Genomic DNA, 25,555 nt, shown 5'->3' with positions numbered 1-25,555 from the left:
TTAAAGTCAAAAATCACAAAGCACTTCAAGATCGAAATGTGGCCATATACGTAAGTACTGTGGAGTGGCATACTTTTATATCGTCTAGTCTACTTGGAAAACAAATTATTCGGCATTACCACCACCTTTTGAAAAGAAGTATAGACCAAACGATGCAAATTGTAAAACAACCTGCATTACGTACCTACACTGTTGTCACAGATATCCATAACCAACAATGTTCACAACATTCAAGTTTGGCGCCTGAATAGAAATAACACACAGACTGCTTGTATCGTTTTAGGGGTTTAATGGTTGTACAGATTCATTTAAATGACGTGATAACACATACAAAAATACCCTTTCAATACATTTTAGAAACAAACATCTAAATGACCTTTTTTTGTTAAATGTTTCTGAACAGCAAAAAGAGTTGTCTGAAACAGAGTGGTGGTGTTTTTTTTTGGCTCAAAAACACCTACAATATGAATGCTATTTAAAAAAAAGATCAAATGGTACAAATAGCAAATATAAATTAATTCATAAGAAAACCCCCATTAATGAAACTTGATATTTTGTTGCAAAAAAAAAAAAAAATCCTCTGTACATTTTGCGGAATGGGAATCTAATGTTGGAAAAAGCAGTGTAGAAGTAAAAAAAAAAAAAAACAAAAGCCTGTATCAAAGCAGTACCTGCTCTGAGGAAGAAGGCTCCTTGTTGGTTACAAATGCAGCAGCATGAGTTGTTCACATCACCTTTTGTGCTGTAACACACCTAGCGTCAGATTGTTATGGTAGAATGGGGGGGGGGGGGGGGGGGGTATTCTCCTGATGCCTTATAAGAACCTCCACAGGAGGCGCAGAGGGTTATTACCCAAAACAAAGGGAAGTTTGTCTCTCTCCAAACCAACCATATATGCATGCACGCACTGCCACACACGCACGCAGGCACGCACGCACGCTCAACCACTCGCATGCATACACACAAACTACCACAATAAATCGCAAAGCTTTGAACCAGTTTTCACCAAGCACCACAAACATTTGCTTCACCGGCAGAGAAGTCAAAAGGTTGCTCCAGACTGGGGCGCTATGAAGCGGGTGAGTGCGTAGCCCTCCTAAAGCCCACAGGATGGTGGCTGAGTGCAGTGCAGCTTTAGGAGCAACACAGTTGCTTTGTTTTTGTTTAGTGCACCATCAACCCTCAGGTTGAAGCAAACCAGGGAAGGGGGCAAAAGAATTAGAAAAAAAAAATGAGACATGTTTTTGTTCATTTCGTGGCAAATGACAAACCGGCGATTCCTAGGGCTGAATAATTTTGTTATTGAAAGCTTGATTTTCCACCAATGTTACTTTCATCTATAATAAGCACTCGTAAAAGCGCTGCTGAGCCCATTATTGGAAAACAACAATTGCACACTTAAAAGACTGATACAAACCTGGAATCCTTTTCAGTGGTCCTTGAGGTCCAAAGAACTATGGTTGGGATTTCTGTCAAATCCAAGCAAACCTTCAAAAAATCATTGCTGCTTTACCTAAACTACAATGTTGTGTTTGGGGAAAAAATCATTAGGTCAGAAAAAAGCTTGAACAAGCCACAAAGAAAAAATAAATATTTTTTAAACTTTTTTTTCAATTTTTAGATAAAACTATGGTATAAGCATCAAAAGACTTGACAGTGATCTTAGCTTGTTTTTGTTAAGACAAAGATGGTATGTACATCGACATTTACTGTACACTTTTCTGTTTTGGGACAAAGGAAATCAACTAAGCTGTGTGGTGAAGGTTGACAAATGAGCGGGATATTTTTGTTTTAAAACATAAGTCCAAAAACAAAACAAAAACGTAAGAGAAGGAAAATGAGAGATGTTCGTTAAAAAAGAAAGGAAAGAAAAACTGCTGCTGTCTCAAGATCTCAGTTGAGCGTTGTGTAAAAAGCACTCTGGCTGCTGAGTGCCGACAACCCCCGTGATTGACCAAATCACCTATTTATTGGTTTTTCTGGAACCGCTGGAGATCTGGCGGTGAGGTCTGTCCTTCAACGTGACAGCCAAAACTGGCCTATCTCAACGTGTGAAGTCAACTGTTGTGTTGGACCTGACCGACAACAAAGCCCCCACCTGTGCGCATTCATGAATCCAGACGCTTATTGTGGAGCTCACGCTATGTGGATTCTGGCCTTGTCCGTTTCTTTCAGCCTCTTGGCCTGCTCCTCCAGGGTGGGCGAATGGGCTCGCTTGGAGGCTGCTCCATTCAAGGGGTCTGCTCCTCGGCTCACCAACGTGGGGATGGAGCTGCCGACGGAGTGGGTCGAGTGTTTGGATGAGACATGTTCTACAGAGGAAAAACGCAAAAGCAATGTTGTCAATTCATGGGCTGTCAGATTTAACGAGTCTCACAGCCTTGGTGACCCTTACTTAGCAGAATTAAGATGAAACTACCTCAATTCTATTCCTGCAGCTGTGACGTTAGCATCGGTTCATGCTCAAGTAAACTCATATGTCATCAATACAGTACATATTTGTAAGGCACACATTAATTCAGAGGGCACAAATACAGTAAATATTTCTAAGAAACACACTTATAGGCTGCAAATATAAAAGTGGAAAAGGGTAAGTCTACTGCCAGATCAGGAGTGTATTACGTTGATCGCGATCGACAAGTCGATCACAAGGGGTGTAGAGTGAAAAACAAATATTTGTGTGTCTCTGTGCATGTTAGTAATATATTTTTTTGTTAATGTACACTGCACCCAAATCATCCTATCAGTCTCACCGCCACAAAAAGTATTTTAAAAATAAATAAATAAATAAGGCAGGTCATCTTTAACTTGTGGTGCCGGGTAACCTGCGTCACCGGAAATTGTTAGCGCTCAGCAGTCTGCAATTTCAGCTTGTGATCACAGCTTTTGTGATGGCTTTTATTATTATCCACCCATCCATCCATTTTCTGATTCGTTTTATCCTCAGAAGGGTCACGAGGCGTGCTGAAGCCTATCTCAGGTGTCTTTGGGCAGTAGGCGGGGAACAACCTTAACCGGTTGCCAGCCAATCGCAGGGCACACATAGATGAACCACCACCACCCCCCACACCTAGGGACAATTTAGAGTGTTCAATCAGCCTGCCATGCTTGTTTTTTGGAATGTGGGAGGAAACCGGAGCACCCCGAGAAAACCCACACAAACCTGGGGAGAACATGCAAACTTCACACAGGAAGGACAGTGCCGGGATCGAGCCCACAACCTCTGCACTGTGAGGTCGACATGCTAACCACTTGAGCACCGGGCCGCCCTTTTTTATTATTTTCAGTCAAAGTTTGTTTCATGTACAATTCACTGATGGCCCTCGCAAATAATGGCAATGCGGAGGGCCGAGAGAAGCATTTAAAAATGGTACGCGAGAGCTACGATAGTTAACAGGTTGCAAAAGTGCATTGAATGCCTCTGCGTCAGGTCTCGCAAAGGTAGGCAGTGATTTTTACAAACTCGTGTGGCTACTTTAGTGGTTGTGCCTGTTGTTCACTATGGCATAAGTGCGCATGCGCGGTAACGGGTCAATCGCGGTTGGTTGGTCGATCGAAAAGTAGATCTTTGGTCCAAAAACTTTAGGCACCCCTGACTTAGATAATGCTTGTCATTTTATTTAATATTATACCATAAGATCGATGGTATAATAATTAACACCAAAAACAATTGAGGTTAGCATGTTGGCACGGCTATCCATAATTATTCTAATTTTTCACTTGGCCCATTTGGAAAATGACTCCCCCACACATGCTCAAACAGTGCCAATGGTGAATGTTATAATATGGTTGATGGATTATGGCGGCTAACGCATCTTAAATAATGCTTGTGACCAAACTCACTGATCACGAAAACTTGACCAATTTATCATTAAAATCAAACTCAGTTCTGTGGCCCGTTTCTCAATTGAGCATTTCTCAACTGAAATAAATCGGACATTTTTTGATCGGTAAAAATAACAACAACAGCAACAACAAGATCACTTTTGTTTTTTGGGAAATAGAAAAAAAACAAACAAACTGATAAAAAGATTTCGTTCATTGCGTGGTGTTCATAAACAAACGTCAGAGCCGTTGTAACGAGCACCCTGGCATCAATGCTGACAAGACCTCCTTGACAGACGGAATCAGAGTCATGTCACTGGAGTACAGTGGCATTGATGAACAATCACATCTTCAGTGTTTAGCAGCGACGAAGGCGAGACACTCACTGGAACCGATAACTGGAATGAACATGCCCCTTTCTTGACTGGCAGGAGGCACCTCAGGAGTTCGGGTGGCCTCAAATACTGGGGCCTTGGGAGGTGTGATGCTGCAAATCATCGAAACAGACCAGACATAAGAGCAGGGTCAGGTACCAAACATTATGAACCCTTTCACTAACTATTTTTGCAGCTGGGACCGAATGGTCGTCCAAAACTCACTTGTGGCGGTTGAGGGCAAGTTTGATGGAATTTTTGACAACACGACAGCTGTTGCTGGCTGGCAGAGGTGAGGATGCGTCGGGCAACTCCATGCTGGGAAGCCTCTGATGGCAGAGACAACAGCATTTATTCCATACGCGCAGGCTTTTTAGAAACCAAACTCCCCAGAAAGCGAGGCGTCACCTGTGTTCTTGGACTATCTATGGTTGGAATGAGCTTAGCCTTTGATTCTGAGAGAGGAGTCTAATGGTGAACAGGCAAAAATTGTGTCAAATCTGATGGGTGGAAGAAAACAAATAAAGGCAAACAAGAGTAAAGATCTACCATCGCAGGTTTTTCTCGAGGAGTGTCTGACGATGGTGGAAATGGTTCCTTGAATGTTGAATCATCATTGGGGGCAACCTGCCAGGAAAGGTAAGATCATAATAGTAAATATCTTGAGGAAGCACACATGCTCAGGTAGTCTTACCTCCGTGTCTTTGTGCCTCTTGGCCACGTCTTCCTGCAGAGGAGAGTGTGGTCTCTTGTCTGCTCCGTTGACAGAGTCCTCCTGGTTGTCTGGCTCCTCTTTGGGGCTGCTTGCGGCATTGGGCATCAGATTCCCGCTCAATGTTGCGGAGACAGTGCTGCTGCCTGGAACAAGAGGCACCTTTGCTTTGTATGCTTGCTCTGAACGAACAACACACATACACATACAGAGGTTTATTTACACAAATCTGTGGACTATTTGATTATATTTTGATCATTTTTATTCACCAGAAAATTAAATGCAGTACCAAGTCAAAAGTTTGGCTTCAATTCAAAGTGTTAATGCGCTCAAATACATTAAGAGGTCAAGACATTCACACTGCTAACATATTTTTCAGATCATGAGCGCTGTATTATTGGTCGCAATATCAATGAAGTGGTCGAGTATAAAACATTTTTATACATAAGGTCCCGGGTTATAAGGCAAATTATCTTTGTGAAACATTGGATGTTAAATTGTAATTGTACTGGATGTTTATTTGGGAGATCATGTGCCATTACGATTCAGACCGAACAGAAAATATAAGGTAGCGCCTGTCGCACTTGCTTTGAGCAGAAAAGACGAGGGAATCCTCAGACAGACAGGCAAAAAAATATGTTTGTCGCTAGTCAATTGGGTGGCCCATTGTTATGTTATTGCTTTGGCTAATGCTAAATGCTATGTCGGTTGATAGTTCAACAGCTGTAAGCAAGTCCATGGACTCACCATTACTAAACCTTTTTTGCTCAGTCCATCCCAGCCATCCATCGGAAGCTGGCTGTGTCGTTTATCTCACGGTACATTATAGTAATGGAAACACGCTGCCAGAAATGCTCGGCTTGCGTTCACTCTGACTGCAGAATTAGGCTGGTAAGACTACATTTACAACGAATTTCTACACATGGAAGCAGGAAATAGTCCTAGGTGTGGTGTGATAAAAACATGGATGTCTGCTGCAAGCAATTGTGCTGTATGACCAGACGCACTGTAAATTAAAAAACAAAAAAAAAGGATCTTATGATCTGAAAAATACAGTAACTTGACAGTGAACACATAGCTGAGAACTGAGAAGGCATCTCAGGTCATAAAGCATCATCCACAACATAAAGCTGACTGAGAAAATAGTAATTTGTGCAAAGCTGTTATTTGGGCATAAGATGCCTACTTTAACAAATCAAAGTTATAAAACATTCTGTTTTGATTAACTTGTGTAGAAAATAATTCCATCAATATTTCCTCATCATCTCGACTTAAGTATGAATCCACAATTCTGGAAGTTTTTTAAATAATGAAAAACACTCAATTAGGCATATCCAAAGTTTTGACTGGTACTACTGTATACTTAATTAGAAATACTAAGACTCACCAGAACCAAGAGCAGGGATGGACACGGCCTGGTCTTTCGCAGCCGGTGCCGAGCTGGCTGCAGGGGAAACCTCAAGAAAAAGCTGCTTGGGAGGGCTGACACTGCAGCGGGAAAAGAAATACATCTATGAAGTTTCAATGGCAAATTATCTTGAAGGAAAGAAACAAGGAAGGGGTTTAAAGAAATGTGAGATACATTCAGAATCTTTATTTTTATACCCGTCATCTGTGTCAGATGTAGGCTTGGAGGGTTTGCTTGTGGGGGAGCTGAAGGGAGTCCCCGAGTCCGTGTCTCTTGAGCTGTCCAGGTGACTGTTGTCCAGAGAGATCCTCTTCGAGCTGCCTCCATTTGAGCTGCGATTCACTTCCGCTATGCTCTGAAGAGGGCAATACAGCGAGCAATCAAGAGTGAAAAATGCCAGTTTCTTAATTAAAAAAAGGCTCACCCTCTTCTTCCTCTGCACTAATTCCGCAGGAAGGTACTGATGGAGTTGCTTCTTCTTCACATGAGTCGCTTCAATCTTCATCCCATCCTTCAGCATGTTGATGTTGTTGGCTTGTCTGTACACTGGAAACAGCGGGCAGCATTTAAAGTCACATGAAGGGTATTTCATGACAGGCTTGAATGTTTGCACTCCAATCATGACAGTGAAAATCAAATGTTAGATTTAATATTAATATTAAAAAAAATTATAAATATTTTTCGAAGCTGACAGATATGTCATGAGCGGCTATGATGTTATTGCAGTGCTGTGAAGTATTTGCCATTTCAGTGATTTTGGATAGTTTTTTTCTCTGTCATACTTCAATGTCAGGCCTGATTATCACCAGATTTGTTTAAAAAAAAAAAATCACAAAAAATACCTGACATAAAATGAAGAAGGCTCGACAAAGAAGTTCAAGAAAGAATAAATGAAGGCTCATATCAGGACTTCCAGGCTTTGGGACTTGAAAACCGCTATCACAGCAATCACGAGACCTTCACACGAGTGGTTGGCCACCCAATATTACTTGAAGAAACCATTGATAACTCATTCAGGTCACAAAAGAGTCCAGAATGACTGTAGGACCCAGTTGATTCAACCATTACACTGGGCAAAAATTATGTAACCCCCACCATGCCAACCCCCGAAGCTTTTATTATATTCCATTACAGACAAGTCAAAGGTTTAACACTTTTTTTATACGGTGTAGAGCCTATTACAGCAGGTGTAAAACACGATTTGATAAAATCACGATGCCAATAAAACATGGTGGCAGTTTGGAGTTGCCTTCCTAATTCAGGACCAGCACTCCCCACCCACCGATATGATTGATTTGAAATTATTCTGCAAAGAGGAGGTCAGAATTCCTATGACGTGAGGATCACTGATCGACTCCTCACCAGTTACCGCTTCCACGGGTAGCACAGCCAGTATCTAGTTTTAGGGGGCAATTACTTTTTCATGTAGCATCATGTTTGTATTCCCCCCTAATAAATACAATTATTTAGAAACTCAGTGTTATATTTATATGGATTGTTTTTGTTAAATGGTAAAATAGGTTTGATGATCTGAAACATTTAAATGTAATAATTATGTAAATTTAAAAAATAATCAGGACAATTCTTTTTCATGGCACTCTGTTTATTTACGCATTTATAGTGGTATTTCAATGAAGACAATATCCATTGTGACCCGAACTTGCCGTTTCACAATTGTAGTGCTAAATTACAGTGACCACAAATGGATTTCAAAGACAAGTACAGAGGCCACATTGACGCAAACAAGTATGTTTGAGAGACTACCAACCGGTGTCTGTGAATGACTGGATATCATATGTAAGATCAATGTTCACACTCTCCGCATTCTCCACCTTCTTGAAAATGATCCCAATGAACCACATGGACACAAAGTCATTCCTGCAAGACATTTCAAGAAAAATAGACCTCATTTGACATTTTAAATGTGTTCATTTGTGGTACATTAATGTTAAAAGTGATGTCAAAATGTGTAATTGTATTGAGTTTTTATTACTTGGGAAGGAGATGATTGAAGGAGGGCGGGGATACATAAATAAAATGGAACTCACTCATTGCGGTTCTCTTTGGACCCAGGGAAGGACTGAGGATTGACATGCGCCAAGGTAATGTACTCATTCCTCTCCAGGTTTCCCACCAAAACTCGTATCTTTGACTCAACAAGTCCAATCCTGCAGAAAAATGCATTGTTTTGATTGATTCAGGTTATGGGCTGACATACCCCAAATACCTAACTCACGTGAAAGTTTGTTTCTACCAACAATTTTATTGTTTTAACATTTTTATATGATATTTTCCATACAACAAGTCACTTTTTAATCATAATAGGCGGGTCCCGTGACTTTTACTCCGGTGCAACTTGTATATATGAATATTAGATATCGGACCAGCACCAAAAAAAACACATTCTTCAATCCCATTGACTTTTTTTTTAGCGGTTGGCAAATGCTTTTGGTGCATTACCATTGTGCTTGTCCATGTTGAAGTTTTAACATTACATCATATATTTATACATTTAAACTGAAAAAAAAAATCCAAAATCTATCTACAATTGTTTGATATTCTTCTAAAAATGTGTTGTATGAATGATATAGTGATCCCTCGCTATTTCGCAGTCCTTTTATCGCGGGTTCAGTGCATCAAGGATATTTTCAAACATACTAAATATATATATATATATATATATATATATATTTGTTTTTTTACATATACGGTACATGGAGTACAGTACTGTATGTGTTGCTCTATGTAACTCGCTGTTTTGCAGCTTCTCGCGGACCGTTTGCAGACTTTAAAAATTATTATTATTTTTTTACCTGTTTATGTTGATTGAACGCTACTTCGCGGATTTTCGTTTATCGCGGGTGGTTTTGGTCCCAATTAACCGCGATGAATGAGGGATTAATATACTGCTATTCCTGGGCACCATATGGAGACATAGCAGCCTTGCAATTTGAGCAAGACTTCAGTGATCATATTTCTATATAATATAGCATATCTAAAGAATCTATAAAGTTGCGTTATTTCAAAGAGAACAACATTTTTATTAATGCTTCCCATGTGGACATCTACGAATGGTACTTACCATTCTAAATGATTTTCTTCTGTGGATGCACTGGCTGTCAACACGATATAATGTCTGTGAAACAAACAAGGTGTAGATCTCAGATTACAACATTTTAGCCGCCATGTTAATATGCTTACACATTACATACAACATAAATAATTTCCACATTTCTCCCACTTGAATAGCTTGAAACCCAAAAACAACTTTCACATTTGTCCTTCCTGGTACTGTACAGCCTCAACGGTCCATTATAGCTTTGCTGTACAGGAATGATCAAAAAGTATTTCTGTTAAAATTTTTTTCAATGAGTAAAATCAAATTAAGCAAATGGTAATAGACATGTTGTCATCTTTCTTTCATCTGGCTATACTTAAAGCGTACCTGTGTTGGTCAGAAGGAAAAATACATACGTTTGCGCGGGGGGACGCATCGCAGAGCATTTTGGTTACATTGGTTAGACAAAGCGAATCCCAATGAAGTTGGGACATTATGTTAAACATAGACAATAATGTTATATATATTATATATATATATATATATATATATATATATATAATATATATATATACATACTGTACACATATACACACACACATAGATTTGCCAATCATGTTCAACCTATATTCAATTCAATCCACTACAAATACAAGATATTTAAACTGATAATGAATATTTGTTAAAAACAATTAAGTTTAACTTTAACACTTAACGCATTTAATGTTAAAACGTAAAATTATGTTTGCAAATACAAACGTTTGTCATTTAGTGCCAGTGTGAAATTACGTTTTTGGTGGGGTTCTTTTTATTTTAAAAAAATGTAAAAAGGATTTGCAGCCCTTCAGTAATTATCAAGGCTTTGGGAATTATTCCAGTCTGATAAATCACCACTGGATGGCAGGAGTGGCTTTGATCAGATCTTGGTGAGAACATGGAAAAATACCGGCAGCTAAATTTAGAACAGAGCTTTTTCAAATCAAAAAAAGATGACAAAGACTAATCGTCATCCTTGCACAAAGGGGACTGCTTTCACATTTACAACACAAAAAAGGAAAGGTCAATGCAAATACACACCGAGTCCTTCTGTTCGACAGTGTGCGGTGGTGGATACACTAAGTGACTATATGAAATGAAAGGCTGATGCTATGTTGCCATTAGTACGCATGTACCGTATTTTCCGCACTATAAGGCACACCTGAAAGCATGAAATTTTCTCTAAAACCGACAGTGCGCCCTACAATCCGATGTGCCTATTATAAAGAGACCCTGACTCTCATTATATTCACTGTTGAGTTGTTTACCCATTAGTGTTCCTGTGCCATCTAGTGGTGATTGTAGCTGGAACCAATCGAAACCTCAATGGGTTCTGCCCGACACTAATTGACATGTGCATTTGCCAACTCACTCAGACAACTACTTTGTGAGCTCTGCGCAGCCATTATGAAACGACGATAATACCAAAAGCAAAAATAACTACTGACTAAACGGAGGAAGAAGATAAGCAATACTTTGAAGGATATTTAGCCCCTTCTTTGGATGTGAGCCCATGAAATTTGTGTGACTTTTTTTTTTTAATCAATTGTCTTCATTACTTTTGTATTTGTTTTGCAATGCCATTTGTATTTATATGGTACACAAATTTTCAAAAGTCATAAAGAATATAGCAATTCAAAATACTCAAAGCCAACATTTTTACTCATATATTTTTTCTTTATACGTTTAAAAAAAAACATTAACTTTGTCACCCCCACGAACTCTTTGATAACTTCTTCAAACTCACTTTCTTTGAAATGTTCATTTGAAAGTTTAACAAATATTTTATTACAGGTAAATTTCAGTTTATATGAAATTAAGTCTGATTAAATTACAAATTAATGCTTTACCTGGGGTACCCAACCGCCGGTCCGCAGGACATTTGGTACCGGGCCGCACAGAAAGAACTTGCCTTAATTCCGTTTCATTTATTTCGGAATACGAAAGATGTTTTATTTTGAAAAATTACCGGATTCTCCGTTACACTGTCTGTGTAACAGTTGACACACGTCAAGCCACGCAAAATAAGTAAAACAAAAACTGCTGGAGATCGCAAATGACGGCGGCCTTAAAAGTACGTTCGAGACAACTGGATTAAAGTTATGTCTGAATACTACTGAGATCACCAGAATAGCGCTGTTGCTATTTCCGGCATCCTACCTGTGTGAGGCGGGGGTTTTCTGCAGCAATGGCGACTAAAACAAAATTATGAAGTAGACTGGACATAAACCACACACTTGAGGTGTCATTGTCTCCCATTACCCTGAGATGGGACCGTCTGGTTGCAGAGAATCAAGCTCGGGGCTGTGGTGAGTCGTCATTTTCATGCACTTTGAATTTGCGTTGTATCATATTTTGAAGGCATTCAACATTACCATAGCGATCAGAGTGCTGTGGCCAGATTAGACGCTACTTGTGTTTATTATTATATTTCGAAAACCCCAGTTTTCATGCAGCTCATACCATATTATTTTGATGTATTATTTCCTCCACACCTTAAATGCCGGTCCCTGAAAATATTGTCCGACATAAACCGGTCCGTGGGGCAAAAAAGGTTGGGTACCCCTGTGCTATATAGAATATGATGTTCAGGACATTTGGCATTTCAATTAGGACCGTAAGACTAACTCAGGGGGCCAGATCTCGCCCGCCACTTCATGTTCTGTGGCCCATTAGAGCAAATTATGTACTTCGACTTAATGTTTCATACTAAAATACCAAAACAACTCTGGTCTAACTCAACACTTACTTGTATTTTTGGAAGAAATTGGGTGGCTCAAAGAGCTTTGGCCATTCAGCTTTTCCCTGAAGGATCTCATCTGTGACACTGAGACCTGGCCAGATGAGAAATAAGAGGCAAAACATTAATTGACTTATTCAAATATGTGAACTTCTTTTGAATTAATTGTCAGAGCAGTTACCGTATTTAAATTCCTCGCTCATAATGGTGCGTGTTGATGTGGAGACGTTGTATGTGGAATTTTGTTGGGGGTAGGCTGGAGTGATAATGGGCATCAGGTGATATCTGTCAGATGGGTTCACCTAAGGAAGAGGAAGCAGATCAAGTATTCAACAAGTAAATTGAAGAGGGTGAGGAATGTGGTGGTGGGGGGGGACCTTTAATCAACCCTGATGATATATTGAATAGTGTTTTCCATTTGTCGGATGACAAAAACAAATCGACTGTCATATTACACAGCCCTAGCATGACATAGCTTTTAGCATTCAGTTACATTGCAACCTTGCACAAATGCCTGACAATAATTTGAAGCACAAATGTTGTCAATTTGTCAAGTAGAAAAACTACAAAGGAAATTTTAGATTACCTTTTCGGTCTTCTGAAAAGGTAATTGTTCTAAGATCTCTAAGCGTCGTTTTGTGGCTGGGCTGCATTGTTTGGTCCTGATGTGTCCTGGTGTGTTTTACATCAGGCACCTTAGTGAGCAGATATACAGTACATCCGCATGGAGATGGACCTTAAATTCATGTTCATGTCAACTTTAATGTCTAATGTGCTACATGTGCAACAAACAGCACAGATGAAATTTCTATCCTCAGGAGAGAGAGGAACCGCTGCGGGTGCCCGCGCCGCCGTCAATAGAACAGTTAACATAACGGTGGACTTCACAGCAGTCACCTATTGGGACTCTTTCTTTCTGGAGCTCCTGGCTTAATGAAATCAGCTTTGTGTCATAACTCAAGTATTGGCTTTTGGAGACCCCCCGCCCACCACACAAAAAATAAAAATAAATACATACTCCAAGTGTAACCCTAGTCATAGACCAAATTCCATCCCAATGTGTTATCCTAAACATGTGGCGACAGTATTCCAGCATTATACTCACTCTGGGATCCCATACAGGTAGATTTAGATTGCTGTCCTCAGGTTGTTTCAAAAGCACAGGGTTTGGCCACTCCCTGAAGGGAAGGAGGGATATTTTAGATACAGTATGTATATTAGATATACAGGAGATGAAGCATCACATCTGTCAATGTATTAAAGTTAAAATCAGTAGAGGAAATGCATAACCAGCTGTGGAATGCTGCCATCAAATGAAGAAAGACAAGTTTACATATTTTCACACTGATTGACAAAAAGGGAAATTTATATAAGATATCCTTTATTCGTCCCACACTGGGGAAATTTACAGCCTCCAGCAGCAAGAATGTATGTAGAAAGAAGAAAGAGAAAAAAACAAACATCTTTCAATTAAATGCAATATGAACACAAAATGGATAAATCGCAGTACTATTTACAATTTTCCTTCACATCATTTAATTATTATTATTATTATGACTTATTTTTTATTCATCAGCCTGACAGCAGTCAGTAGGAACGAGCGTCGGTATCTCTCCTTCTGGCAGTGCGGGTGTAACAGTCTCTGGCTGAAGGAGCTACCAAGTGCTGTCAGGGCGGGCTGGAGGGGGTGGGAGGGACTGGCCATCATAGATTTTAGCTTAGTTAGCATCCTTCTGTTGCCCACCTCCTCCAGAGTGTCAAGGGAGCAACCCAGGACAGAACTGGCCTTTTTATTACAGGGTAATTAGAAATGTAATTTAATCATACCTCGCTGGAAGACGCAATAAATACATTTGGTTCAGCAGTGTTTCTTTGAACAACTCTATGCAAGTGAAAAACAACAGTAATCTCACCATTTGGAGAAAACTAAAAAGAATTTGTGGACGAGGGTGGCAGCAACAGCATTAGGGTAGAGTTGGCAAGTCCTTGCTACCAGCATGGCCCACGACACTCCACCCAGAAAGCCTAGCATGTTGGAATAGATCCCACGACCTGTTGTACAAATTTTACATTAAACTACCGGTACTATTAATACAGTATTTGAGTCGTCGGCTGTACAATAAAACAGAATTTATGCCAACATCTTCACGTGTGCAATAGAGTACATATGGCAAAAAAGCTGGCATACAAATAAAGATTCCACATTCAACCTGACAATCAAATCTTACGCTTTGCCCAAAGTTTGATGGCTCTCAAGGTCAGCCTGAAATTTTCTTTGTTTGGCACCAAGTAAAGTATTTCGTCAGTCACTCGACAACCTGTAATCACAAAAGATATCAGAAATCACTACATATAGGGGGCTTCAGATCCACGTTAAAAGCAATGGAACTGTTTTAATAGTTGCAACATCAGCGGGTGTGCTGCTGTGCTGCTCATGGTTGCGTGTGAGTTTCGCCATGTTTGTGTTCCTCTGCTTGTGCATTTCCGGCGAGTTGCACACGAGACACACGTCCTTATACACACGTCTCTGTATGCAAACTGTGTCACCGTAGAGACAGAAAATGGCATGAAAACTCCACGGAGCAATCAATGTATTCAAGTCAGCACATTTGACATTTCACTATGGCAAATAAGCCAGCTGCCGTACATACAAGTATTTCTGGGACTAAAAAAAACAAGACTCCTTGTGGGAAGAGTATGCGTAGAACACAAACCAATAGCCCATTCAAAGGATGTAACCTGATCGCGTTTATATGACTGAATATTCAGGTTAGAAAAGGGGTTAACCTGGGGTCTTATTAAGCTTTAAAAACCCAAGTAAGAACATTTTAGGGTTTTTGCACACTTTTACAAGGCCTTTGAAAACCCGAATACTGACGATATTGGGGATTTCAAAGTGTTATTGAATTCATATAAATCATAAGAACCATTTGGCTCTGAAAAAGCAGTTCCAATATAATTGCTCGGCCCTTAAAAAGACCATGTTCCACCACAACACCCGCCCCCTTCCAAAAGAAATCTGTTTTTTTTTTATTAGGGGAAAAAAACTAAACAAAAAAATCTCTCTCCAGTATTGTGGTGTACAAAAAACAACAGAATAAAGACTCAATAATTAAATATAATTAGAAGAATCTATCAGTTGAGGTACCACTGCATTCTGATGAAGGCGTATGGACTTCGCACACTTGCATCAGAATTCAACCAATAACTATGGTTATTGCTAGGATGGGTATAAGATAAGAAATCCTTTATTAGTCTCATGATGGAGAAATTCATGTATGTACTGTATGTATGCAAAAGAATGTGGTTTACCATTAAGACTTCGAATACAACGAATGTCGAGATTTCGTAGGATGGAATCCCCCCGGAGGTCTAGGTTGTCTGGAATGGATTGTAAGGCCAGTCTGGCAAAAAGCAGGTCAATCTGATAGGAAACAGAAAAGTAACAAAGAACAAAGGGGTATTTACGCATCATACAGAAATACTTTTTTTAACCATCAATCAATACCGGAAATCCGGAAAACAAAAGAAATATGTAATGTCCATATATTGACAACAACAAGTGACAGTTTTCATGTCTGAGATGAAGAGATGTATGTCAAATCAGAAAGGGTGCAATGTTAAATGTAACCACATACCACAAGGACTGGCGAAGAGTGGCAGAAGATAGAAAAACTGCTTCTACAAACAGGCTGTGAAATGCTTCTGAAGCACCACTGACATTCCCAGAGAACTAATCCCCTTAACTGCAATATCCACCTTATTCCTCAGGGCTCTGATGTACAAGCAATTGTGTCCGACTTGCTGAGCGACACCTGAAGGTGCAGTGAGCCATTTGTTTCGGCAGCTTTTGTAACTTGGAGCGTTTTACCGTTATTTCAAAGCAGTTTTTTTTGTTTCCTTTTATAAACAATCGCTTTAAAAAAAAGTCTTGCACAGATTGGGAACTTGTTACGCCGTTGGCAGTTGGACTAACAACCAGAAGACATTGAACTTGTGGTGAAAAAGAGCAATGTTTGGAACATGCACCCTGGCCAAAGACAGAATGTTGTTGTGATAAATGATTTGCAGCAACTACCAAGGGATGAGGAAGATGGAAGGATTAGGCTGAAAACCTTCACTTAAAAAGATCACCTCAACATACATGTGCTTATTTCATTTTGTGAACAAAATGCATCGAACGTGTTATGACAAACAACCAGAGAAGTTTCACCAGGTGCCATTTAAAGATTGAGACCAGTGTCAAGAACATCACGTATGATTTCATGTGTATGCGGGACACAAGACTTCAGAATTACTCCGGCAGCAACATGTAGAATTACATTTTTCTGAATAGTTAATATAGGTTTGTTTAGACTGTTTCTCCATTAAAGGGACTAATATTGATTGAGCTGATCATTGGCACTTATGGAATACGTCTGTCTGTAAAAATTGTCAGCACTAAAATTTACCCCCTGTAAAACACAGTTGTGATTTATTTTTTATTTTTTTGGGGGGGGGGGGGTACGCATGGGGTGGGTATACTCCAAGGAGGTGGAGTAATCAAACTAAACCTTGGATTTAAATTTAATATAACGACCGAGAACAATTGAGCCTACGATAAGCCTCTCTGAATGCATTGCGTTCGTATCTTGGGGACTTATCATAGAAAAACGGATTTCCTCACTATGTCATGAGTGAGCTATGGAGAGCCTAATCATTGTGATATTTTCAGAGGTTGGAATGGGCGTAAGTAGAGATGTCATCATAAATTTTGGTGCAGATCGATCACCGTTTCTGAACATTATTAGCGATGTATATACGATTATTACGAATGGACAAATTGTGTCCAGTTCCTCCGCTGACTTCCACTAAGACATGGGGGAGGGAGGGGGTCAGTGGCTATACTGCTGACTAGAAAGGGTCATTGTGAGATTAGTATGTGCGTTATTGATTACTCCTGAATAACTTAATAAAACAGAAAATGCAAAATTCATATGCACATTTCTACGCCTGTGAAAATATAAAAGCAATCTGCACAATATTTTGGATTTATTAACATCAAATGTGAGCTACTATGAAGAAAAGTATCACATCCACAAAATCAAAAATATTGTGCAGATTTTGTTTTGGTTGAAGTGGACAATCTTAGCAATGTGTATGTGAATTTTGGTGTCAACTTGTCAGAGTTTTCAAACATTTAGTGATGCAAAAGTTTTGTTACAGCTCCATAGGGAGACATGCAGTCAGTCATGGCTGTTATGTCCTGTTACCGGCTTGCCCAGGCAGAATTAGCTTTCGACAGCTAAACAGACAATGTTAGCAGAACGTGATCAGCTTCTTACCAACCAGACAAGGGGTTCTGTGTTGCGGACACCCGCCGGCCAGGCAGTCAAGAAGCTCTGTGCCTGCCGCCGGCCACGTTCGCCACCGCCGGAACACCTGACCTGAGGAGGTCACGTCGTGATCCGGACCTCCCCGTGGTGGCAGCCTGCCGTCCATGCAGTAGGACGCGGGCAAAACGATTGAATTCTGTCCAGCCAGAGATGCAGCCGTGACGTGGTGCAAGTGGGCCGGCCCATATGCATCAATTTCGCATAAACAGCTACGAGACAAACCCCGGAGGTCGGCGTGTAGAAATTTCTGATACTTGGAAAGATTCGGACCACGGGAATTCCAGCGATGAAGCTGACACTTGAGTATGGCCGTTTAAAACGCCTCATTTTCGGATAGGTGGTGGTATCCCATAGAAGTAGACTTGAGGGAAAAAAGTCAGTCAAGCTAGGCTTAACAGATTTTAATAAACTGTAGAGCATTCTAAGAATCATCTTATTAAAAGCCTCTCAGAACGAGTTGTATCTTGGTGATTTATGGAAAGAAAAAACTCTAAAGTGAGCCATGGAAAGCCTAATTATTTTGTGACATTTTCAGAGGTTTAAGTGGGCCAAAGAAGAGATGTTCACGTAAATTGATCTGTTATTTTGACAATATTAGTTATGTATTTACAGTAATTTTGCATGGACAAATAGCCCCCAATGGCTCCCATGACGCACACAAAGATATGGAAGGGAGGGGAGGGGGCATGACCATATTGCTCATTTTCAGTGGCCGATTTTAAAAGGATTTTTTAAAAATTGATTTCTCGAAAACAAATTGATACAACTGAAAATGCAAGGTTCCATTTTCCTGATTTATGAATAAATAAACAGAGCTTGTCATTTCAAAATGGACCATCCTGGCAGATAATCCCTTAATCCATAACTGTCATAGAAAGTGGACTCACATGAACGGTTGTCCTGTCAACAAAACATCAGTTCCGGTTCAAACTAGAGGTCAGGCCCATATTTCACACAAAAGGTTCATGGAAGCAAGGAATAGGGTGGATACTGAAGAAAATATGTGCGGTAATGTAGAGTTTAAAAGAAACTGCGCAATACCTGAATGTAAAAAAAAAAACACCTATCAACTATCATTTCAGAATAGGCTAATTTCTGTAACCAAGTATTTTCAGTATATTCTATGAACAACACAATTTTGCTCAAATGCTGTTTTACTTCTCGTCTTGAAGTAACTTACCTCTATTCCATCAAATTTGAATTTGATAACAGGAACAAATGCATCCTCAACAGCCTTAAAAACGAAAAGAAAGCCATGATCACAAGTGGATTCTATCAAAGTGAGTATACATGGTAAACTTAACATTTGACATATCGTATCCTTTTTGTAGCAACGTCTCTTTCTGTTATGTTACAATTTCTTTTTTAATTTCAAGGATTTATTTCTTTCCTGCAATTTTGAGAAAATTAGCAGTCGGACGAAGTGAGATGTTAGCTCAACAGTCAAGTCATTTTTAACTTTGACACAAGCAGAATTTTAGTCGTCAGGGTAATATAAAAAAATGATGCCTCAAACCTAAGGACAAACTGTTGATCCCCCCCGAGAACATTAAAAAAATTTCTTAGACAATTATGCTATTGGGCTAAATTTATGGACTATATAACAAACAAACTTGAGGTCAAGGTTGAAAGCACTTGTGCATTAGCTTAATTCAGGCCATCTGACACTACTTAAAATGTATTTAATATTGACAAAATAGAGCATGACTTACCCTCAGGTCCTTGATCTCTTCATGCTGTTTAATTTTCTCAAAGAAAGATTGAAAAAAGTCACTCCTTTCTACATGGCGAGGAGCCACACATAAGGCGTCAATATCAGCTCCTGCAGTAAACACCATCTGATCAGTAATATTCGTTAGAAGTAATTTGCTCATTATTAGAAAGCATGATGTGGAAAGACATTTTAAGAGAATTCCTCAGTCAAACAACGACATGGCTTTACTTTAAATTTGCTGCAACTTTGGAAGATTGTTGTTTTTTCTGACAGAAATTGAAATTTTCATTATAACTGAATGATTATGGTAAATAATTTAAATTGCACCCCCCTCCCCCAGCCCCCCCAAATTGAGACAGATTTGATTTGTGATTCCCCCGGTGCTTTTCTCATCTTATTTTACAACAAACAATCCAAGATCTGTTATGCATTATATGATACTAAGGTAAAGTCAAATTAAGCATTAATTAATATAAAAAACAGTCGATCCACAACAATTACAGGTATGAGCTTTATTCTGCCACACAAGTGTGATTTAAACATAAGCACATCCGATGTAAACAAATCAGTCGCTTTACCAATTCCTTCATCATTCTGTTTGATGAAACATGATACAACATGTAAACGTAGACTGCACTTCTTAATCACTCGATACACAGAAAGTTTGGTGAACCTTGCAAGGTGAAAAAGATGTTAGAGCCTTGTTAGAGCCTTGCCTCAATGTCTAATGAGATGGAAACCTCAATGAAATGTGGCTCAATCAAATAATGACCATTTCAACTGCAGCCTTTGCGATTACAAAAATCACATTTTATGAAATTGCTATTCTATTGCAGATGCAAATAACTGTTCTGCCCTAATTTCGATTCACAATTTTTTTCTCCACATATAAAGCTTCCTAATATTCACTAGGAACATTAACATTTACGAATGAGAGAAACTTGTATCATAACATCAAAATATTCCAAGCTATTCGTCGAATAATATAAGTTAAAAAAGGCAGAAAAAATGCTCTTCATTTTGATTTTCATTCATATTTTCCATTTTCATGTAAACGTATTTATTTCGTAGAACAAGTGGACATCTATGAAATAAATGTCACAAATTACAAATATAGTTCCTTATCAAAGCTAAACCTGTTTATAAACAAAAACAATGTTATTTTGGGACCTGCCATTGTACAGACCTCAAAATTCAGCACTCTACGGTTAAAAATAAATCAATGCAAATACATCGCCTATAGGGCTGACATAACTGATACATTTCCTTTTTAGGGGGAACACTTACTTAATATTTTTCACAACCTTTTGAGGAAACGACTGCAGTAAAGTTCTGTACCGGTAATTTTTGGTGAGCGTACTGCTCCAGCTGTCTCGGGTTTAATGGGTGCCTTCTCCAAACGGCATATTTGAGCTCCTTTGACAAATGTTCAACAGGATTTAGACCAGGGCTTATTCAAAACCACTTCAGATGGTTCAATGTTTTGCTCTTAGCCATTCCAAGCTGTTTTCAGCTGTGTGATTTGAGTCATTAACCTATTGGAAGACACTTCACCTCTACCTGAAACCAAAGCCTACTGACACGAAACAGTATATTTTCTTCATTTGGAGTGCCTTGATCATCTCAAGATTTGTTGTACCCTGCAGAGACTCAAGACATCCTAGGATAGGTGGAGCAATGAACCCCAAGAATATAGACAAACGTCCATGTTGCGCAACAGGGACAATGCGCTTTCCTGTTGATAGCCGAGCCAAAAAGCTCCAGTCTTCTCTTATCTGTCAAAAGGAAATTTTCCGAGAGCCTTTATAGCTTGCCAATGTACAACATACATTGGGAGGGGGCAAACTCCAGTCTAGCTTTTGTTATGATTATATTTCACTAGTGGTGTCTTCCTTGGTCATCTCCCACTTTGGCTCAATACAAGACACATGAGGCGACCAGACACTGATAGAGCTAGAGAGTTTCAGTTTGGATTTGTCTGGAGTTTGTTCTGGACTCTTTGGTTATAATTTGTATTATTGGTCTCTTAAATTTGTCATGCATTTTCCTCTAGCGGCCACATGCACGGAAGGTAGCTACAGTATCATGGACCTTAAACTTCTGAGTAAGTTTTTTCGAGATTGGTTTTAAACCACTTACCGTATTTTCACGACTATAAGGCGCCATTAAAAGTCTTAAATTTTCTCCAAAATGGACAGGACGCCTTATGGTGCGGAGCGTCCTTTATATGCGCCGAGTTCCAAAATCTGACTGACAGCCGACACGCTGTTTATATAGAGAAAAGGCGGAAGTGACTGTGGCCAGGCATGCGGGAAAGAAGTCGGCCAATCAGGGAAGGGTGGGCGTGTATATATACATATATGGAGAGGGAGAGAGAGAGAGAGGGAGAGAGAGGACAGGCAAGCTAGTCCGCCAATGGTGAAGGGTGGGTGTGTGGGCGTGTGGGCGTTTGGTTTCTAAGAACCCCTGAAAATAAATTCGACAAAAAGACACGCCTACGAAGCTCAGTTCAAACTTAAAGCCACCGGTTATGCTTTTGGCATGCGTGCCCATCTCACAGCAGCGGTGAAAAAACAAGTCAAGCAAATGAACTCTAAGCTTGCCGTTATTCCCGGAGGCTTGACTAAAGAACTCCAACGGCTGGACATCGGCATCAACCGGGCGTTCAAAGTGAAGTTGCGAACGGCATGGGAACAATGGATGATCGGTGGCAAACACAACTTTACAAAGAGTGAGAGGCAGCGCTTGGCGAGTTACGCCACAATACGCAACAATGAGAGGGAACGCAGCGTTTTTGATGGATTACGGTACTTGCACAATTGTTCAATTCTTTCTACACACACACGCGCTGCCACCATGTTTCGCTCTGTTCTTTACTTTCAAATGTGGGAAAGCTTCACAAGAGAGAAATGTTGACTTTGCTGTTGCTACTCCTTCTTTCCGCTCGGCAATGCGTAGCAACTCACACTAGCATGTGATGCATTCAATGACAACTGAGATGTGCAGTCCTCTGCTTCTGATACAGAGGATGAGGACTTTGATGGATTTCTGGGTGATGATTGATTGAAAAACGTGAGAACATTGTACGATGGCTAAATAAAATACACCCGAACTCAGTTCTGCTTTCGTTGCCTTTTTAAAAACGTGTTTTTATCTTATCTGTATGTCTTGGCATGCTACCGTATGCTTCAAGCTAACGTGTTAGAGTGCGCGCATGCATGCCGTATGTTTAAGCTGGCGTATGTGTTACCACTGTAAAACTGCGGCCATTCGTAGGGTGCGTCTTGTGTATGTGTAAAATACAGAAATGTCACCCATTAATGAGGCTGCGGCCATTAGTACGATGCGTCGAATAGTCGTGAAAATACGGTACTTTTAACATGATTGTCTAATCACCCGAGACAACTCTCTTCTTTGCATTCTATAGTCTACATTCAGTGTGGTTCAACAACCAGCAAAGTGACTACTTGTCATTGTTTGAATAGGCATTAGAGAAACTGATTGCAAAAGTTTGAACATGCCTAGGATGCCAACTACGGACATAATTTTGGGATATATACAGTATATGATACGATACATGGTTAATCCAGTGTTGTTTACTATAGAAAGAAAATAGCTTCATCTTAATTAATACTAAATTAGTCTTTTGTCACATGATACAGTAAAAACGCCAATGTCCATGGCGTACTTTTTTAAGCCTCATCTTTTTTTGTCAGTGCCATTTAAAATGGGCAACCCAAAGTACATTTGTCTGTTCATAATGAGCCAAAATTGACCACTTTCACACTTATTCCCCAAAGCAGACCGAAATTTATTTAAAAAAAAAACATTTTAGAATGTGTGACATGACATACCTTTCGTGTGCACTCCAAGACGATATGAACCAAATGTAAATATCTTGCCCCCAACACTGCTTATAGCCGAGGGTGGAAGGTTCTGTTGAAGACAACAGGATTTAATTTCCCCTCTAATTGCAAAAAAGTGTCCTGGAGTACGACCGCCATCTATTGAGGAACGTCACTGAAGTAGACATCACTGGCTAATCTCAAACAAATTACAGTAGCGTTTGACCCTCACACAGCTAGAGACACTCCCGAACTTCATGTAACAAAAAAAACAAAAAAAAATTTTTTAAATAAGATTAACCCGGCATTATAGTCGGGAAGGCGTTATTACATTACATTATTTTAGTGAACCACAATTACAGCGGAATGGTCAAGGAAAAAATTTGATTGCAATGGCCCCATATTCATACTTCTGAAGCGGTGGAAACTGCAGAGTCAAGTGCAACCGAATACTAAAGGCCAACATTCCTTTAACTCATTGTCTTCCAGCTGTTTGCTATTTTTGGTTGTGAAAGATTAGGTGTTGGCATTTTCATTGGCTGTAAACATTTGCCACGATATGTGGTATGGCAGCCAAAGTAGTTGCAAACGATTGGCAACTAACAAAAACTAATTGCAGAAACACACACACTGCACAAACTAATAGATCAGATACGCCTGGTCGCCTTAGGTTATCCAACATACCTTTAATTCACTGATCTCTGCAATCCATTCTTTGACAAAGTTATTCAATTTTCCCAAAACAGCAAGTCTGAAAAGAGAAGAAGGCAGAGGTCATTACATTGAATACTTTAGATTAAATTTTCCCCAGCTATTTAGCCGACTAGAGCAGACCAAAAACAAGGTTAGTAACTTTAGTTAGTTACTTAGTAACAGACCCACTTATACAAATAATATTCAAGAGAGGTGTAAATAGAATGCATACACTTACCTGTGATTTAATTCCTCTTCATCTTCAAACACTCCAAATGGCTTCATAGCATCGCAGAGCTTCTTGGTGTACTGGTGGTCTATGTCTCTTGGAGGTGCAAGGCTAATTGCAGAAGTAATACCATAGTGTTTCTGAGGCTGCTGCCCACCAGGCATGTTGCTGCAAAGTATCAGGAAATAGAATTACAAAAAACAGACAGCGAATGAGAATAATAATGTATTTCTCATTCAAAGTATCTATATTTCCAATATGTGTACATATTTTTAAAAAAGCAATTGTTTCCAATTTTCCTGAAAAGACCTCAAATACAGCGTAGCACCCAAACAATACGATCTGCAGATATGAGTTCGTGGTTTAGTCGGGCTAATGAGCACTGCCATGCACACACAGCGCAAAACTTCCAATTTACATGACACTTATACATGAGTCGAACGAACAACTTCATTATCATTCACATGAATCAATCAAAGCTTATTAAACTCGCAGGTTACTTTAGAAACATGTTTAGGTGTCATTTACAACTTCGCCAAGTTGCAGCACACACGACAGTGAAGCATCAAGCTGTACCAAATAAATATACGCTATCCTGAACGACACATCCAAATTTCACCCATTCCAAGGACATTGAAGACTATGACTAAACAATTCAGCATCAACTGAGCGAGCGAGCGTTATAGCAAAGAGGTCGCGAACAGGTTGGAAACACGAGCGGGCTAATTTAGCATGAGCGTAGACGTTAGCGTTCTGTTACGGTGAAAATGACTTGTTAAGCAAATTTCAGACGGACTCCGACAGTTGACATACTGTCCCAGCAAAATTTCAAGTGAACCCGCTTCACCGCGTGGCCTCAATTAAACAATAGTTAGACAAACCACAATGTAACGGCCTAGCCAACAATCGATAGCGACAGGCCTTGTTATGACAGTTAGCTATGCTAACGCTAGCTTTTAGCCTATTATTTGACTGTTAAACGCGAATAAAATGCTTACTGCTACTAGGTAGACTCCCTAATTTGACTTACCTTGACATTTCTTTCATGACACCCAAAACAGATGAGCTTTATTCTTGCTGCGATGCTGTGAGAAACTAAGGTCAGATAGAAGAAATAATAACAGCCCCGACCCGATTACAACAATGGTCACTTTCCAGAGAACAGTTCAAAACCTTCCAAATGAACCGGAATCACTTCTCATAAGTTTACATTTCCGTTTGAAATCGTGAGATATCCCAATCTTACAAAATAAATCTACCAAAAGTCACAGGAATTCCTCAAGGCGATTCGTTTAACACGCGCCGGGGCACTGTTCGGACCCTTTTATTGGAAACTACAACTCTGCAGGCGTTTGTGGGGATTACGTCGGCGTGCAAGGCAGCGCGCTGCAACGTCTGTACGGCCAGTGGATCACGTGACTCCGAGGCCCGCCGTTCAGCACGGTGTGGTATTGTTTGCTCGAGATCTGTCATGGTGGTTTCTGCCATGCAACTTAACACAAACGATTGCAAATGTTAATGTGATTGTTTCGTCAGTTTCGTAGCA

The 25,555-nt window shown here is 39.8% G+C and overlaps 1 protein-coding gene across 3 annotated transcripts; it reads right to left on the bottom strand.

Moving 5' to 3' along the window:
• Positions 1–269: 269 nt before the first annotated feature.
• papolg (poly(A) polymerase gamma) lies at positions 270–25,389 on the bottom strand. Of its 3 annotated transcripts, none has more exons than XM_052081042.1 (24): positions 25,040–25,389; positions 24,019–24,177; positions 23,772–23,838; positions 23,097–23,178; positions 19,241–19,350; positions 18,709–18,762; positions 15,466–15,577; positions 14,382–14,471; positions 14,067–14,205; positions 13,259–13,331; positions 12,335–12,455; positions 12,163–12,247; positions 9,402–9,455; positions 8,368–8,487; positions 8,088–8,197; positions 6,744–6,865; positions 6,517–6,674; positions 6,299–6,399; positions 4,894–5,093; positions 4,749–4,826; positions 4,608–4,667; positions 4,425–4,528; positions 4,212–4,312; positions 270–2,312 (listed from the first exon to the last, which is right to left on the bottom strand). In XM_052081042.1, exons 1-24 carry the CDS (start codon positions 25,054–25,056, stop codon positions 2,137–2,139), a joined length of 2,493 nt encoding a protein of 830 aa, XP_051937002.1. In that variant the 5' UTR covers positions 25,057–25,389; the 3' UTR covers positions 270–2,136. The 3 variants fall into 3 exon arrangements, with proteins under 3 accessions (XP_051937002.1, XP_051937003.1, XP_051937004.1); XM_052081043.1 differs by having other exon boundaries at positions 4,894–5,057; positions 25,040–25,388; XM_052081044.1 differs by lacking the exons at positions 270–2,312; positions 4,212–4,312; positions 4,425–4,528; ... (10 more) ...; positions 12,335–12,455; positions 13,259–13,331 and having other exon boundaries at positions 14,063–14,205; positions 25,040–25,388.
• Positions 25,390–25,555: the final 166 nt, after the last annotated feature.

The sequence above is a fragment of the Hippocampus zosterae genome, chromosome 11 (genome assembly GCF_025434085.1).
Source record: "Hippocampus zosterae strain Florida chromosome 11, ASM2543408v3, whole genome shotgun sequence".
NCBI classification, from domain to species: domain Eukaryota; kingdom Metazoa; phylum Chordata; class Actinopteri; order Syngnathiformes; family Syngnathidae; genus Hippocampus; species Hippocampus zosterae.
The sequence above is the reverse complement of the archived record's forward strand: the minus strand, read 5'-3'. Positions and strand labels throughout refer to the sequence as shown.